Source organism: Asterias amurensis, chromosome 1 (genome assembly GCF_032118995.1).
Source record: "Asterias amurensis chromosome 1, ASM3211899v1".
NCBI classification, from domain to species: Eukaryota; Metazoa; Echinodermata; class Asteroidea; order Forcipulatida; family Asteriidae; genus Asterias; species Asterias amurensis.
The window spans coordinates 3863450-3881700 of record NC_092648.1 but is presented as its reverse complement, the minus strand read 5'-3'; the positions used below and the strand labels follow the sequence as shown (position 1 = coordinate 3881700).

Sequence of the window (18251 nt, the reverse complement as noted above, 5' to 3'; positions counted from 1 at the left end):
TCGTGTGACAAGGGTGTCTTTAAAGTAAACAATACCTGACGAAATCATTGACCAAAGTACCGTAAATCAATCACAACAGTCTCAGTCGCAATCGTGACGTCACAGGAGATTACATGTATTCATGTAAAACACCATTTGCTGTGTGCATTTACGGTAAAATGAACATGCGTTGCCAACAATGGGCTCGGCGAAGCCTGGCATTATTTGACAAACTGACTGTTATTCATTAGGTGACGACTGTTGCGTATGTTTACAGTGAAAATAACAATTGTAGATGGAGAAAATGATTAAATGGGAAGTCATGAAGTGCCATGTCCATTGAAGCGGGTAATCATGTTCAACATGACGAATACAGAGTGACGGGAACTGGAGAAAATTCTAGATTTTGTGTTGTATGTGGTTATAACTGGATGATTCACTTGACCAAGCTGTGGTGGTGTCATAGTGTTGGTTCGAATCCCGGTCACGACACTTGTGTCCTTAAGTATTTAACCATTGCTCCTGAACAAACGTTAGAAATGTATTGATAGAGCATTCTCAGTGGCTGCACTATTTTGCTGGAACAAGCTCTCTCTTCACATCCGTGACTCATCCTCGATCAGCTCATTCAAGACTCGGTTAAAAACACATAACTATTTTCGGACACTGTTAAAACGCCTTGAAACGCCTGTGGAAAGCGCTATACAAGTTTTAATTATTACGTTGTTTAATTACTAGCGTGCTGCTCCAGCCTGGCTCCAAGTGGATGATACAAATGCCCAGACTCTTACAGAGCATGAAGGGGTAACTATGTGTTAGCCCAAGGTGACAACGTGCCCGCCTTGGTGACAGTTGATTGGGGTCTTGGGGGGGGGGGGGCGATCAGAATCTTTGCAGCTATTTCCCCAAATGAGATCTTCAAGGGGAAACAGTGATGTAAACTACCCATGCCTGCTGCTTCGTTTTAAAACTTTCTCCTCTGTAAAGGGCACCCTATGAGGATTTTGTCATTATCTACTGGATCATTTCAAAGGCACCAAGGCAATGTAGGGGGCATGGGGGCAATCACATTCGTTGCCCCTGTGAAATAAAAGGCCTGACCAAGGAGATTCCTACCTCTATGCCTGTATACGGTATGGGTGAAATGCTATGCCCAGTTGCTTGATAATTGACGGGGCTGAGAGTGCTTGAAAGGGCGTGCATGATTGGCAGTAGGTGGGAATGGAAGTGACACTTAATTAGTACACGGTGAATTAGTCGAGTAGGGTCAATTAGTTTTCAATGGATGGCCGAGGCCGGAGTGGGAATGAGTTGTAGATGAAAACAAGTGTTTTTTGAATCAAATTACTCTTCTACTAACTAATTAATAGATGTGTTTAAAAGGTGCTGTCGTGCTCCATTATGCTATGTACACTATTGTGATTAATGAATAATGAAAACAAGAGTTGTGCCTTGAGAGCTTCAGTTGGGTTATTGTACTTTGCAGATTAATGAAGTGTTGAAGTCTTTAGAGTAAAAAAGCTCATTAGAGTTAATGAAACGGAAGTGGGCAGTAAACGCCGAAGGAGTGCAACAGACTCAGCCATGTAATGAGAGTACTCTTGACCAACAGAGGGCGTTTTACATAATATACAGAGTATTAAATGTACCATTTTACTCTGTTAATTTTCCAACCCTCATCATGTTTGGAAAGGAGGAGCGAAATCATATACGTGTAGCCTGCCGATACATTTTGTAAAAAGAGAAGACAGTGTAGCCACGAAGACTTTTGAATGTTTCAACGTTCATATTTTAAATGGGGAGGGGGGCACCCGTGGGGGTGGGGGGGGGGGGGCATGTACATCAACGGGGGCCCCGTGACGCAACTGTGAACGAGTATCAAACAAAATGGCATTATACTCCCTTTGAACGTTTGAAGTGACTATTTTATCTATTTTATAAAGAATATTTCTATTAGAAGATGAGTGCATCACAAAACATGAGCTTGACCTGTAGGAGTCTCTCTTCATTAAAACAAATGAGCATAATGTAATAGAAATGCAATGATTTTTAACCATTTGCTAAGAAGAAAAAAAAGTCATTTGATGGAAACCACATGATCACTTATTAAGTCATTTATCCGAAGTGTAAATTCCTCTTGATGACAGTTTTTAAACTTTTGTTTTAACCTTGACAGCCCCTGTCCGACTTGTAATCAGTGTGTTTGTCTAAAGATTTACAATAACTAAATAATATTTTACCGACTCTACAGTGACAGGCAGTGACAAACGAGATAAAATTTAAATAGTGTTACTGATAGTTTATTCGGTGTACCTGTATTTACAGGCTTGATACAAGTTACATTCATATAGAACAAAAACGACAGCCATATGGTTCACTGAAATTTAATAGAAAGAACCAGAATTAAGTAAATTGAAATGACACAACTTATCTCCCCTAAAATCAATATAATAAATCTCCGTTTCAAATTAAAAATATAGGAGTTCGTTAGGTTTACGTTTCCTTAAAAATGCAAAGCTTAACTGAGAGAAATTGACAACATTATTTCTGCGCTCGTCATTCTCGCAACACCTGGGCCCAATTTCATAGAGCTGCTAAGCACACAAATTTGCTTGGCATGAAATTTTGGCCTTCATAAAAACAGGATTTCACACAAAATTTTCACGTGATTTTCAGGATAAGCAAACAACAGCTGAATACCAGTAACGGGCAATATGCTTCAAATGGAATTTTTGGGGGTAATCATGATTTTATCAAGGAAGATATTTCATGCTAAGCAAATGTGTGTGCTTAGCAGCTCTATGAAATTGGGCCCTGGATGCATGCATGAACTCATCAATATAATTATATCTCCTCAAACCTTTCTTGAAGGCCTTAGTAAAATCTTCAATGAACAAATCTTAAACCAAGTTATTATCACCTTAAAACTTCTCTCAAGGTCTTAGCTAAATCCAATGAACAAAACCTGAACCAAGATATATGATGGTAGTAAACCAATTTTGAATCTTGCCGATGAGAGGCATTCAAGTATCAAATTTCGTCATAAACATATATGGGTTGTTCAAGTAAAACCCGATGCTAATAAATAAATTAAAGATAAAGTACTTACGGGGATTTTGCTTCACCTCACACCTTGCCTGAAAAGTCGGGGTTACTCTACCTAAGGGCTCATATAATAATTTCGCAGCCCGGCGACAATTAAATCTTAAACTTCTAAAGAAGGTGTGGCCCCAATCGTGCCAAATGTGAGAGTGTCGCTGCAGCTACCACTTTGCTATCCCCAGGTACGATTTTGGTATTCTAGGAATGTTTTATCCCATGAATACAAAAGCAGAATAAATTACGCAAATTAATTACAAGCGGAAATGCAAGTTAAAGAGGGTTGAATAAATTATGCAAATTAACTCCTCGCCTGGTGCGTCGCGATCGCACTTTGTAGTAAGTACAAGGGCCTGGCAGCGAAGAGTAACACGTCTGGCTGGTCACAAATAGTATAACAATTGTTAGGAAATGCACAATTAAAAATATATATACTTCGATGGTATGATCTTACTGCCCTTCATGGAATTGCATACACATTAGGGTCTTAACACATTTGAAGGTTCATGAATAATCAAAAGCAGGCACAACCTTGTCAAACATTTCATGCTAATTTATTTCATGTTTTGCTTTGACACAATACAGAACAAAAGAAACTCTCAAGGTACGATTCATATGCTTTAAATGTGTTTTCTAAAAACACCCTTTTGTAAGTTGTTGTGTTTGCGGACTTCACATTATTAAACGAAAATGTTTTTAATCAAAGACTAAAATGCATAAAGTAATTGTGAATTGAGCTAAATATCTTATCTTCTCTTATCTCACTGTGTGTCAGTTCTGATTATATAAATATACAATTATTCTCTAAAGTATAACCTACGCAATGACATCTAATCTTATCACACACACAATAATTACTTAATTAATAGCAGTGGACACTATTGGTAATTGTCAAAGACTAGCCTTCACAGTTGGTGTATCTCAACATATGCATAAATAAACAAACCTGTGAAAATTTGAGCTCAATCGGTCATCGAAGTTGCGAGATAATAATGAAAGAAAAATAACCCTTGTCACACGAAGTTGTGTGCGTTTAGATGCTTGATTTCGAGACCTCAAGTTCTAAATCTGAGGTCTCGAAATCAAATTCGTGGAAAATTACTTCTTTCACGAACACTATGTCACTTCAGAGGGAGCCGTTTCTCACAATTTTTTATACCAACAACCTCTCCCCATTACTGGTCACCAAGAAAGGTTTTATCCCAATAATTATTTTGAGTAATTACCGATAGTGTCCGTGCCTTTAATATATTTGACTACGACAATTAATACATTATATCTTACTTATTATATTCTTACTATCGTTACAGTTGTGTTATTGCACATTCAGTTTGAATAATTACTGATGAAACGAAACATCAAGGTGAAATTAAGTAGTCAATGAAGGTATTATACGTATCTTTTAAGATGATGTGCCGTAGCGTTCTCCCTTAACAGTGGTCCGCTGGCCAAATGCCAGCTAAAACACCCGAGGACCAGTCAGAATTCACTTCAATTGGTTCGGCTGGCAAGTCCACCGTTTAAAAGCATCCGTTTTTCTTGAAATTCAGACTAGTGAAAAAGCTGACGGATTATTGAAATTCCAAGCGTGGTTGTCAGTCGCTAACCAAAGTTCAGGCTGGGCAAACCCTGGTCAAGTATTGGCATCGAGCGATGGCCCAAACTGAGTGTAAAGTTCTAGACTCTTTGTAGACCGCACATCGCAGCTACTTTAAGGTGGACCTAACAACACCCACTTTTAATAATTCTGGGTCAGAAATGACCTAGACTTGATTCAAGCCCCGTTCTCGTGCGAGAGGTCCTAATGTGGTCCCGCGGTTGGAGAGTTTTCTGATAATGAGGCAACGGGATTGAGGATTGAGGCAGTGAGTCGAGTATAGAATTGAACCGGATTCAGGGTCCAAGGGTCCCAGACCAACTGCCGTGTCAGGCAGTCTTCAAACTGGTCAAAAAGATGGAACTATTACTCCAAATCTGCGACAGTTTGACTCACTTATGGATCATTTTGACACATTGATGCCGATTCCGGGTCAAACTGACCCAGCAATGGATCAGGGTCAGTTTTCTGACTTGGAAGATTTTATCTTTTAATTCTTTAAGTAAAAAAAAACTATCAACTAGAACCGGAGAAAAAATATTGTTTTAGTTCATGAAATCCCTTGAGGAATGGCAAATGAAATTTAACCTTTAGACGAAAATATTATCAGAAAATGCAAAAAAAAAAAAAAAATCCATTAGAACCGGAGAAAATATTGTTTTAGTTCATGAAATCCCTTGAGGAATGGCAAATGGAATTTAACCTTAAGACGAAAATATTATCAGAAATGCAAATATATATATAACAAGTTCTTTATACGGCGCAAATACTCCAAGGTTATTATAACACTTCGTGCAAATTAAACAATTTAATCATAAGTTAAAAGATCTATATACGTTTATGTGTGACCAGTAAGTTTTGCATTTTGGGAGCAACTTGTGGTTATTTCCCTGCTTCATGATATCCATGCAGCAACCTCCTGTAACACCAGCACATCACGGGTGTCTAAAAGCAATGTCAGGCTGAACCAAAATGGCGACCAAAAAGTGTCAAGATAAAGTCATGACACCAGGGCCTAATATCATAGAGCTGCTAAGCACAAAAATTTGCTTAGCATGAAATTTCTTCCTTGATAAAAAAAGATTACCAACTAGATTTCCATTTGATGCATATTGCTTGTTACTGGTATTCAGCTGTTGTTTGCTTATCCAGAAAATCACGTGGACATTGGTTGGTAATTCTGTTTTTATGGAGGTAGAAACTTCATGCTAAGCAAATTTGTGTGCTAAGCAGCTCTATGAAATTGGGCCCTGAACTGTAGATTAAGATGACAACTCCTGTTTTAGTAGAATATGAGACAGTGAATTCCTCTTTGCGAAATATCGGCCAAAGGTAGTTTTATTAATAAATCGATACACAAAATTAATAGTAATGAATAAATAAGTTAACAAATAAATAAAATCGGGCTTTGTGTGGGGTAAGACAAAGGTCAAAGGCCAAAGGTTATCGAACTACTCGACTGATTTATAGCCAGACCTGTCGTTGATGGCGCCCATCTTTCTGCCTACTGCGTACACAATAATGACAACTAAGATGAGGCAGGCTAGCGTTGCTCCTACAGCAATGGAGGCCACATTGGTGCTCGGGTTCGCAATCAAATCTTTCCCGCAATCAGATTCTGTCAACAAATGTAAAAAAGGAAATTGTATCTACATGTTCGAATATAAAACAACATTTGTGTCTTAAAGGCAGTGGACACTATTGGTAATTACTTAAAATAATTATTGGCATAAAACCTCACTTGGTAACGAGTAATGGGGAGAGGTTGATAGTACAAAACATTTTGAGAAACGGCACCCTCTGAAGTGAAGTAGTGGGGCTCACAGGGTATTCATATCCAACATAATAGTGAAAGAAGTAATTTTCCACGAATTTGATTTCGAGACCGCAAGTTTAGAATTTTAGGTCTCGAAATCAAGCATTTAAAAGCACACAACTTCGTGTGACCATTTTGGCAAGGGTGTTTTTATTCTTTCATAGTTATCTCGCAACTCCCACGACCAATCGAGCTCAAATTTTCACAGGTTTGTTATTATATGCATATGTTGAGATACACCATGTGAGAAGACCGGTCTTTGACAATTACCAACAGTGTCCCGTGTCTTTAAAGGCACTGGACACGTTTGGTATTTTGTCAAAGATACGTGGTCAGCCTCGTTACCATGAGCAGCGCGCCGTCCGTATCGATACATCTCATGCAAGACATGCTGTGGGGAAAAAATGGCGCGGCGAGATCGATCACTCCTGGGAACGAGGTTGGCATGTGGTATATGGACGGGGATTTGCCTAGGCTTGAGGCCACTCTCTGGGCGTAAGTCGCGAGCCTCGAATTGTGACGTCAGTTGTTCAGGCTACATGACACCAGCCTGCTTTAGCTAATCCTTTACTTTTTCAAAACACTTCCATCTGAAAGTTTTTTTTTTCCAATAATCAGAAATCAATGAATCACTTACCTTCACCAAATGTACCATTCACCATGCCAAATGGCTGCATTTGTAGTTCACTTATTTCCAAGGTAACCGTCTCTGTTGTGTTGCCTGCTGACGTCATGATGATGTCATCCTCACTATCGCACACTCGTGAGTTGCCCATGGGCGTGACGAAGAATCTCATGGACGGGTCAGAGTGCACTACCCTCGATCCGGCTGCAGGGAGAACGAGGTTGACAAGACACCGAACTAATTAGGCTTAGCGGAATAAGTTTACCTGCGAAAATACTATGCCCCATGTACCAGATGTGGCTGGTATCCCGCTCATTCCTGCTTAGTAGAAAACTATTAATATTAGTTTGCGGTGATACCATGTGTGTATCTTCTTGCCAGGAGTAGATTTTCGGATTTCGGGAGACTTCTCAGTTCTGCTTTTTAACTTCATACCTTGGCGGATGGTTACAAATCAGCCGTGACTACTACTTTAGGTTCTAGTTGACCGTCACTAACTTCACTACCTCATATTTCGTGTTTAAAATTAGACTCGATTTATTGTTTTCTTAGCGATTAGAAGAGCACCTGTTCAATAAACTTTGAGAGCGTCGCGGCAGTGATACCTGACGTGATTGACACGTGACGCGCATTCCACCAATCAAATCACAAGGCTATGTGAGCGGTCTACAACAATATAAACTGTATCTACTAACCGTTGATAGCTGAGTCAAAGTACTGGGTGTCACCGGTGTCAAAGGTGAACTTGATCATCCTGGCCTCCCAGAAGTTTGGGTTTCCCTTCTTTGTTGCATTTTTCTATATCAAACAGATATTTGAATAAAAAGAAGTGGCTTTGTAAACGATGTTCTTTTTTGCTGAGAAGGGTTGACACTGAGGGACATGTCACACGAGACAATTTACAAGCAACCAGTTACAGGCAATCTCCAAGAAGAAGATCCATCCACATTTGAATGTTCACATCTTTTTTTCTTAGGGATAGTAAGACATTGTTTGAAAAAATTAAACTCATGTGCTACGATTTATTCCTCCAAATTGCCTGGATAAGTTGCCTTGTGTTCCGCTACTTTGTAATATTTGTGTCCCCGTCCACAAACAAACAAACAAACAAACAAACAAACAAATAAACAAACAAACAAACATACAACCCAACAGGTACTCCCCCCCCCAAAAAAAACAACACAAAAACACACAAACACCTCAACAAAACACTCCTACAACTTGCAAACATATAAACAAATAAACAAACAAACAACTAAACACCACAACAAACAAACAGGCAAACATCCCAACACCCCCTTGATCGAACCCTTCAAACAAACACTCCAACAAACTAAACAAACAAACATGAACAGACAACACGAACTGAATTATTCGAAAAGAGGGAAAGTCCCACTATGTGATTTTGAACAGAACAAACAAACACAAGAGAAGGCAGACGGACAAACAGACTAGCAAACAGACAAGAACTCAACCGTTGAATACCTTTTGAAAAGTTATCTTCAGTGTGTACCGTCCTTCATCCCACTGTAGCGTCAGGAAGGACTGGTCATCTCTAAGGCCGCATTGACCACCGACGTTTGCCTTCTTAGGTACTGGTATCTCCGTAGACCGGTTAACAACCTGTAGGAAATATTCATGTCATTACGATCATAGTTTGTTATGGACCTCACCTATTGAGTACCTCGAATGAGGATACAATCATGTGGGAAGGGGTGAGGGTGAGAAACATGTGGGGTACGAAAGTGTGGTAAGGTTGTCAGTTCAGTTAGGTGGGTACGATTTTTTAGATCCCCCCATGTGTTCAAACTCCTCCCATGTTGTCAGCACATTATGTGGCCACTGACTATGGCTCGGTTTGTTGTTTGGGTCTGTATTAAGTATTTCTCAACTTGGAAAGTATTTAGAAGAAAACGTTTTGTCTTCAGGGTTAGTTCTAGTATGAACTTCAAAATCAGTAGTGTCAGTAATCAGAATTCTGATATACCTGAAGTGTATATATAGATAATATGAAAGCCAGCACCTTTTTGTCTTCATCAAGGCCAACATAGTCGATCACAAAAGAGGCAGTGAAGCACGCCCTCAAGCAGACAGGAGAGCTGCCATCGCTAGGCACCATAAAATCCCCCCTTTCGTCTGGCCGCTCACTGGAGTCTGGCTTAGGCTTCTGCGAAGAGACAGATGTCGCTGACTGCAAAACAAAATAACAACAGTTTATAACTGTAGCATATGTATAGCGCCCTCTGCTGACAAGTTACCATGCAAGAATGTTATGTCAAAGGTTAATGTTCGGAGGTCAATAAAAGAACAACCATCTTCTCAACAATCTCCCATTACTGGAATGGTTAGCTTCGGCCCATACCTCTGTTTCAACCTCGGGCGTCTCAGTTGAAGGGATGACGTCAGCTTCTGGAGCCTCGCTTTGATCTTCAACATCAGCCTGGCTTTCCTCATCCACTGGTGTCTCCTCCTCCGGTGCATCTGTTACTGCGAAGTCTCCCCACTGGTCGTCAGCTTCCGAAGCAGGCTCGGCGTCCCTCGTGTCGTCGTCGGGTTGTTGCGGTTCGTCGGCATCGCTCGTCTGGTCGTCTTCGGGTTGTTGTTGCTCGTCGGCATCGCTCGTCTGGTCATCGTCGGGTTGCTGTTGCTCGTCGGCATCGCTCGTCTGTTCGTCGTCGGGTTGCTGTTGCTCGTCGGCATCGCTCGTCTGTTCGTCGTCGGGTTGCTGTTGCCCGTCGGCATCGCTCGTCTGTTCGTCGTCGGGTTGTTGCGGTTCGTCGGCCTCGCTCCTCTGGCCGTCGGGTACAGCAGCGCCTTCAATCTTCCCTTCGTCTTGTTCCTGCTGCGGGGAGTCTTCTACATCTGTGACCTCTTTCTCGCAGACACAGAAACCTTGGGAAAAAATACCAAAAACAACCAGTTTAGTTTATTACCTTTATTGCTCAAACATCAAAGTACAGCTTAATGTAAAAAGGAAAACGCCGAACATGCACACATGCCCACTTTACTGGGACTCTTGATCACACATCACTAGAAAACCGAGAAACAAAGACAACAGCAAAAATGCAAAAACATTCAGTAGAAAACAGGAAAGTATATATAGAAGTGTAAAAGCCATTAAAATCACAATTCAAAAAATACATATAATATGTTAACTAATACCAAGAACTGACCCAAGAACTGACTCCGCGGTAGTACAGTTAATTACGATCCTATAAGCTAAAGTAGTAGTCCCAGCCTGTTTCTATACCATCCGCCAAGGTAAATAGTTAATAAGCAGGACAGTTCTTGTCAGAACTGGGAAGTCTCCCGTACACCCGAAAAATCTACTCCGCGGTAGTAGAATTAAGCAAGACCGTTCTCTAAGAACAAACTCTACCTGGCAAGTAGATACACACATGGTGTTACCGCAAACCAAATATACATTGATACCTCACCATGCATTGTAATGCCTCAAATCCTATAAAATAATACCACTAACAATAATAAAGTAGAGTTTAACTGTGAATCTCCATAATGCGAGGTCAATGGTTCATTTCGTAAAGGATCCGGACATTCGCTCAAGGCTGGTATCTGGCGTAATTCACGAGCCTCGTAGTGTGTCGTCAGATGTTCATGCTATGTTTTACTGTCCTTGAGTAATGAGTAATTACTACTACCAATTGCCAATGAGTAATTGCCAATGAGTAATTACTACTACTGATAAATCGTATGTGAGTTGAGGTAGGCCTTTAGTGAGTCATCCATTCAGAATTTGACTTAAAAACATAAAGAACGTAGCTATTCGGCCGACACTACAGCAACTTTGTGTCCGCAGCTGCACAAACCCAAGATGATGCATCACTCTCATTAATTACAGATATTATGTATACCACATTGGCAATGTTATGGGGAAACTGCCGCTACTGGGATGCTTACTGTCTTTGAATCAAGACAAGGTAGGCCGACTGTAATACAGGCTATGCAACTATAGAGCATACTCTTATTATCTTATTTTGTAATTAATAGTTTTGATATTGATTGTGTATACTTGTATTTGGCCAGTGGATGTAAAGTTTCAATGTTTTTTAGCGTGGACAATAAATCTAATCTAATCTACTGTATGGAATTTGTTTTGTTATCGTAGTATTGTATTGTACTTATTTTGTTCTGCTTTGTTTGGTATTTCCAATGCATGATTTGGGGGTCCGGTTAACTATTTCCGAGTTAGCTCGACCCAGACGTGGGTCCAGGTCCAACACAGGGTTCCGGGATCCGGGTCAGTTCTGACCGGGGAGTTTTATAGAGTTTGCAAAAGGCACACTTCATTAGCTCCACATCATAGATTAAAGATTATAAAATTATCAAAAGCATATGACACTTTTTTTTTCCTAGAATGAAAGAAAAAGATGTGACCTGGTGGGTTTCACAAAGATTAAAGACTAGTCTTTTCTCTAGTTAGGAGGAGTTACTCGTCCTAACTTAGGACTAGCCACACGTTTTGTATATCTCCTAGGACTAGTCCTAAGTTAGGACTAGTCCTACTCTTTGTGAAATCGACCCCAGACCCGCCAACAGAGAACTATGAGCAAGTTCGGGTGGCGACCATTTGTCAACCACTGGTCAATGTTCCATGGTTACCTATGCATTCAATACATTCTGGGTAACAGGCAAAATCAACCAATGGTCGACTATAGTCGACTATAGTGCCTCACTCGAACTTGCTCTATATGGTTACCTTAATAAAAGAAACATAACTCTTTTGGCATCGGCACTTTGTTGGCATTTTAAAGAGGAACCTCTAACCCTATATGAACCGTGCATCAGGTTGGCACCTCAGAAATTATCAGCAACTAGAATAAGCTCCTTGGTTTCATAGACCGTCTCTAACTGGGAAAAGAGCATGCTATTTTTTTTTACCCATAAACCGATGTGTGTTAGCACTGTATACTCAGTACTAAAGAAAAGAGCGTTGGCACTAATATGCAGTCTTGGAAAACGTCTGGAGACGATTGCAGGCTGTACTTTTCCTCTTGCAATATGGAACTTGCTACTAACAGTAAACATTTTTAATTTGTTTTTGTGAGTGTATATTGTGATACAACACCTTTAAACACTCTCCGCTCTTTCTTAATAATAGCCAAAAGGCAAGGCACGTCTTCAGACACGATGGCCCACAGGGGTATAAGATGCATGAACCCGAACAAAGCTAGAATCAATACGATGAATACTAAACGAGCCAATGGTATCATTTTGGAGGGTCAGAAGTGGCCTGCGAACATTTATAGAGGAGGCTCTAGACACGAAGCACGGACGTCTCTCAGTCCCCGGGAAGAAGGGCGTCATTCATCGGTAGGGGGGTCTTGAGATAAAGACCCCGGAGGTTCAAGCTTCCCGTAATCTTGAGTGTTACAAAAGCGGCAGCAAGTGGTTGGGTCGTTTATGTCCTTTAAGGTGAATTATGTCTTTCCACGAGCAAGTTTTTTGCTCCGTGGTATTTCGTGTTTAAACCATCTAGTGTGAACGAATTGATGGTGGCAAAGTGTCCTATATATTGGGTGTTATCGTGTGTGCTGGATACGCCTTTAGATAAAGAACCAAGAACATCGCCAGGTAAAAAGGCTGATTTTTATTTTGTTTGTGCTCTCAACCCCTCTATCTGCATCATGTTGGTGCATCCCACCATGGGAGTAGATCCCAGTGACACCTGTTTTTATAGAGAGAATCTGAATACCCAGGGATACACTTGTGAGTGAGGCGTGCCCAAAACCGGCGGATGTTGCGCAGTCCTCACAGAATGGCGGCTCGTGATCTTACTAGTCTTCGAAACCATTTCACAAGGTTTTCAATCAACAAGGAAATTGAGTTCGCAACCAGATAAAACAGTTTCAATTAAAACGTAATTACAACAAGAAAGAACTCAATTTGAACACCCACCTCCCACGCGTTTTAGTTGCGAAATGCCTCGTGACGTCATAACTCATGTGACGTCATTTGTGGATCTCCGTTTTGCATTATAGCTGCTTTATGCCGTACCCGAACTGGCGGCTACGGCTACGGTCGGATTGCCGCGTCATCATGCATTGAATAATAGGACGCCCTTAGCAACACCCCTGGCAACGGTCGTAGCCGCAGCCGTAGCAGCATCCCTCGTATGACGTCATAAGTGCGGCCATTTTTCACAGGCGTCGTCACCGGCATATTTGTTGTGTGTTTTTAAGGGGTTTTTTCTGCAAAGTTTAGGCTTTCTTGTTGATCGAATTACGTTAAAATCAGGAGTGTTGATGTGCCTAATTAAAACATAACAGAGTAATACCAGTACATTATTAACAAGTAGTTCTGCATGTTGTGTTGGCAAATTAGCATTCGGGTACGTATTAAAGGGCACAGTGAACAAACAGTATCAGTTCCTGAACAAATTTACCCTTTTTCAAAATCATCCATCAAAGAAAATGAATTTACAGTTTTTTTTTGTGCTGGATGTGAAGAAAGCAACAACAGAGGTGCAAATTTCACAGGTTTGCTATTTTATAAAGTGTTAGGTAGCCTCAATCGTTTGTTTGACTCGGCTCTGTCTCTCGCCCACAAAGGACGGGTTTAGTCCATGCTCCCGTGCCTGCCACTGTGTTAGGAGCTTCACTCTGCCATAGACCTTTTCCCTACTCAAAAACGCTGCACCGTTATAACATGATTTCACGCACCGACACTTTGGAGGTAATTTATTTTGACGGGAACCATGGAAGCAAATGTAATCGTGCTTATTGCAGTGTGCATCAATGTTGTTTCGGCACCAGCGGAGGTTTTCATTGCATTTAAAGTATAAACATACAAATGAACATTACCAATGTGAGCGATTATACATCTATAATTATGTGAAAAGTATATTGACCTATTAACTACTCATAGCTATGCGCAAAACAGTGTTATTTACACCAACCGTTGCGAAGCTGTGTTGTTATTATAATATTGAAGAACTTACGACGTCATCAGATTTCTGAGACAATATTTATGTTTTACCATGGAGATAATTTGTATAGTATTAAATTGTGTCCGACAGCACTATTTGTGGTTGTCTTTAAGCAAAAGAAGAAGAAGAAGGAAAACATTACCAAGAACTAAGCTTGATCTCAACTTATTATCACTAATTACAAACCTTGACTGTTGAATGATTGTACCTTTCAAAAAAAGGAGAACGGCGAAAAAAGGGAAGAAGAAAAGGCAAACAAAAATACCCGAGGTAAAAATACTCGTATGGTTTATCGACGTATGCGGCTCCCACGCAGGTTAATCCAGTGGATTTCCGGGATAACACAAATTGATCTACGATGTCGTTAGAATCTGGTGCGTTTTCTTTTTCAAATGCCACACGGAAAACAACTGGACATGACATGTCTTTCTCTGTGATGCCGAAGGAATGTTCACAATCAGAAACTGTCGTCTATTATTGAGTTGTCGAACTTAGCCAGTTTGAATAAGAGGATGTTGGTTATAATGATTTATGGTTTAGGTAAAACAAACCTTAACTAACTGGCATGGCTATTGGCAGCTACGGTCACGGCTACGGCCGGATCGCCGCGTCATCATGCATTAAAGTATAGGACGCCCTTAGCAACACCCCTGACAACGTTCGTAGCCGCAGCCGTAGCCACCAATTCGGACACGGCCTATCATGTAGTAGAACCCGTGAACAAATCGACGGCCATTTTGAAACACCGTTATATGGAACTCCGAAATCGGATGTCATTGTTGATGAAAAACGGCACCTTCTCATTTTGAACAGTGAACACAAAATGGTCGATACAATTAAAATTGCAGAACCTCCACATCAGCATCCGAGTCTATGTATTGAACCCTGGGCGACAAAAACACACTTGAATTCTGCTGAGCAATATAACGAGTACATTTCAATGAGGAGTGAGGGCTTTTTAAGAGCAGGTGTACTCATTGTGTGTGTTTACGGCCTCCTCAGGACGTCATGAGAGAAAAAAACATATTAAAGTGACGACTGTGAATTCACCTTATCCTAAAAAGGCAATTTGCAATTAGTTGAAATTACATTTGCGTCATTTGTTGCTGTTAGTTTGGACGGCGCCAGGGCGTGCTGGAGTTGACATGTTTCATTACGGGGATAAAAATATAGTGAAGCTTTCAAGTGGTGGAGACATAAATTAGTCTTCCTGATGTCTGGCGAATTTATAAATTTGAGGAAATTGTGACTTGGTTTTGTTCAAAATGGCGTCCAGTGTGACTGGGGCGGGTTAGCGTGGTGTGATGTTAACATTAAAAGATAGGGCCAATTGGTTATAACAAAATCTGTACATATGATCGTAAAAAAAAAACATAACAAGCAAACCCCCAAAACCCAAAACCACAAAAAACTTCCTTTGTCAGAACTAACACAGAGAAGAGTCAGGAAGCACTACCCATTTTGGGGTCGGGTTGATTCTTTTCGAATCAACATGACCCCGGGCTGAGTAAAAAATAACCATACATTCTCACCGCGAATGCTGTGCCCAAATTCAGAGGCACTCATCCAATAAAAACATCAAAACAACTAAGTTTGGCCTTTTCATTAAGTAATTGTATTTTTTGTAATTTTTTTGTATATAATTTTAAATACATAATTGTATGTTAATACTGTATGCAGGATTTTAAGGTGCAAGACAAGACACATATTTTCCAAGCTGACCTTGGCAAACAAAAACAATGGGAATCGAATTTAGTTTTTTTTTTTTGTGACAGCAACAATAGAAGAAGAAGAAGAAGAATAAGAAGTCAATATAAACTAGATATACAGTGTATTGTTTCAGTAGCCTACACTTCATGAACATGAAATTCAAGTCTTTATATTAATTGTCGTGCTGTACTTATGCGTACGTTAGTTGCCATGGGAGACAAGATAAGGGGGGGCTGAATGGGCAACCTACTTATAGTAAGCAATACATAATTATGTTGAGTTTTAATATAAGCTAATAGCGATAGGTATTAAAAATGTTCAATTACTCTGGTTCCTCTCAACATCGCATTGTATTGAATGGGGAACTTGCGATTGATAAATAATGCTTCTGTACTGTTATAATTGTGTCTATCAAAATATAGACGTCAACAGAGAAGGCCAAATTGTGATGGAACAAAAAATCTCACTAGAAATGCCAGTGGTTATCCTGTTAGATGTCATGAGCTCACAGGGTCAACATAATGTGCGGATTTCTGCCGCAAATCTAGATACAATAACTGGCATGAAAGAACATCAAGATAAATAATAAAAGCACTTTCATACACAGCTTGTAGAACAGTCACTTTTTTTGCGGATTCAGGTTGAGGTCTAATGGTATATTATTTTGTATACGCCAAGCAATTTTCATGTTATTAGGTTTTTTTTAAATAATGAGCCTTAACGAGAGTCAATAATGCACTGTCATTACTCCGTGACGATCCGTTAACTCAACACAAACGCTCATTAACCCATCTTCAGAATGGCTTCCCGTTAATCAGATACACTATACAAAATGATAATTGTGTACTTTTCAAGCTTACCAACACACAGCATCAGCAAGACAAGCCCTCTCATCACCACCATGGTTTTCCTACGTCTGTTAGCGGCCATCTTGATCTCATCTGCGAGAGATGAGAGTCAGCACCTTACGAAGCGACTCATCAGCGAGATGATTATGCTAAGTAGATGTCCCCCGTATACGCACACAGTGCCCCCGCCGCTACTATACAGCGATAAAGGAGAGGAAAGAAACAGCGATTCTTCCGTACGTTGCGAGCAGGGGGGGGGGGGCATTTGGTTTGGATCGATGGAAGAGCAGATCACGTGGTACTTTAATCAATTACAGACGCAGAGCACACGGGGGATTGTGTATTTGTCTTCTATTGAGAGATGCAGTGCATGAGAATAGAGAAGAATCTTTCCCCCTCCTCAAATCGATGAATTATCTGACGGTGTATGAGTGTATCGCTTGACTACGGCGACCGCGGTGGGTGGGGGCTTGGTGATGGTGGGTGGGTGGGTGTGTGTGTGTGTGGGGGGGGGGGGGGGGTAATATGTTGAGTGTAAATTGCGAAAATTATTATACAATTTTTTAAGCTTGGTGCGCAGTTTTGAAATGGCGCATGTTATTCTTATAATGAATCACCGATTTGTTTTTGAACTATCAGTCTGCTTGTCGTAATGTTGGTAAGGCTCGAAAAATAAAAATGTGTGTAATATATAAAATTTGCAATGGAGGGGAACATAACTATTTGTATAACTGTAGCTTTATTTGATTTATTATTCTTCAAATGAATTTGATTCGTCAGGCACATTCAAAGTTGGGAATGATCTTTTGATCTTTTCAGAATGCTAAAGTTTCAGACCCTTCTGTTATCAAAGCTCACTTTTTGTTTACATTGCATTTGTTTATTGGTTGTTAACAAATCTGCAAAGTAATTGAACACAATTGGGTAAAAGGCAGGGCTGGGTTTGGGTTAAGGTTAAGATTAGGTTTAGGGTTTTAATTTTGGATAAGGTTAGTGTTAAGATTAAGGTTAGGGTTGGGTTCAGGGATGTGGCCCTGGTCAGGGTTGTGTTCGGGTATAGGGTCAGTGTTAGGATTATAGGGCTAGGGCAAGGGCTAGGAAAACTCCTTCTTTTAATAACTGGCTTTTAAAAACGGTAAACAATTTTGTGTTTATAATAAAAAGGGTAATGTAGTCCAATAACAAACACAATAGACTATCATGCTTTCGGGCTTGGTGTTCCAAATGAGACTTATAGTAATAATAATAATAAGACTTGTAATGCGCACATATCCACCCTGCTGGGTGTTCAACCCGCAGTCAAACAAAAAACAAAACAAAACAAAACACAACACAAAGAAAAACAGACACAACAAAATTAGTCATTGAAAACCTGTGACATAAGATAAGTTTTAAGAAGAGACTTGAATTTTGCGGTACAAACACAAGATCGAAGATTAAGTGGTAGAGAGTTCCAGATGCGTGGCGCGGCTACAGAAAAAGACCTGTCACCCCATGAGTGTCGAGACTTGGGTTCAATGAGGAGAAGCATGGAACTTGGTCGAAGATTCCTTGATGGAGTGTAAATTTGAAGCAGTTCAGAAATATAGTGGGGAGCCTTGCCATTTAATATTAATGGGTAACACCCTTAA

General features: G+C 40.3%; 1 protein-coding gene across 1 annotated transcript; it reads right to left on the bottom strand.

The window, feature by feature from the left end:
• Window positions 1–3398: 3398 nt before the first annotated feature.
• Window positions 3399–16815, bottom strand: LOC139942862 (uncharacterized). Its single transcript, XM_071939658.1, has 7 exons — window positions 16633–16815; window positions 9479–10008; window positions 9140–9307; window positions 8602–8739; window positions 7812–7914; window positions 7129–7320; window positions 3399–6293 (listed from the first exon to the last, which is right to left on the bottom strand). Exons 1-7 carry the CDS (start codon window positions 16700–16702, stop codon window positions 6127–6129), a joined length of 1368 nt encoding a protein of 455 aa, XP_071795759.1. The 5' UTR covers window positions 16703–16815; the 3' UTR covers window positions 3399–6126.
• Between the last annotated feature and the right edge of the window lie 1436 nt (window positions 16816–18251).

Excerpts from the sequence above, each read along its gene's own strand:
- LOC139942862 (XM_071939658.1), bottom strand. The coding sequence starts at position 16,702 with ATGGCCGCTAACAGACGTAGGAAAACCATGGTGGTGATGAGAGGGCTT. Across the intron at positions 7,915-8,601 it reads TGAAGATAACTTTTCAAAAG|AAAAATGCAACAAAGAAGGG; the intron begins GTATTCAACGGT and ends TGTTTGATATAG. Across the intron at positions 6,294-7,128 it reads GAATGGTACATTTGGTGAAG|AATCTGATTGCGGGAAAGAT; the intron begins GTAAGTGATTCA and ends ATTTGTTGACAG.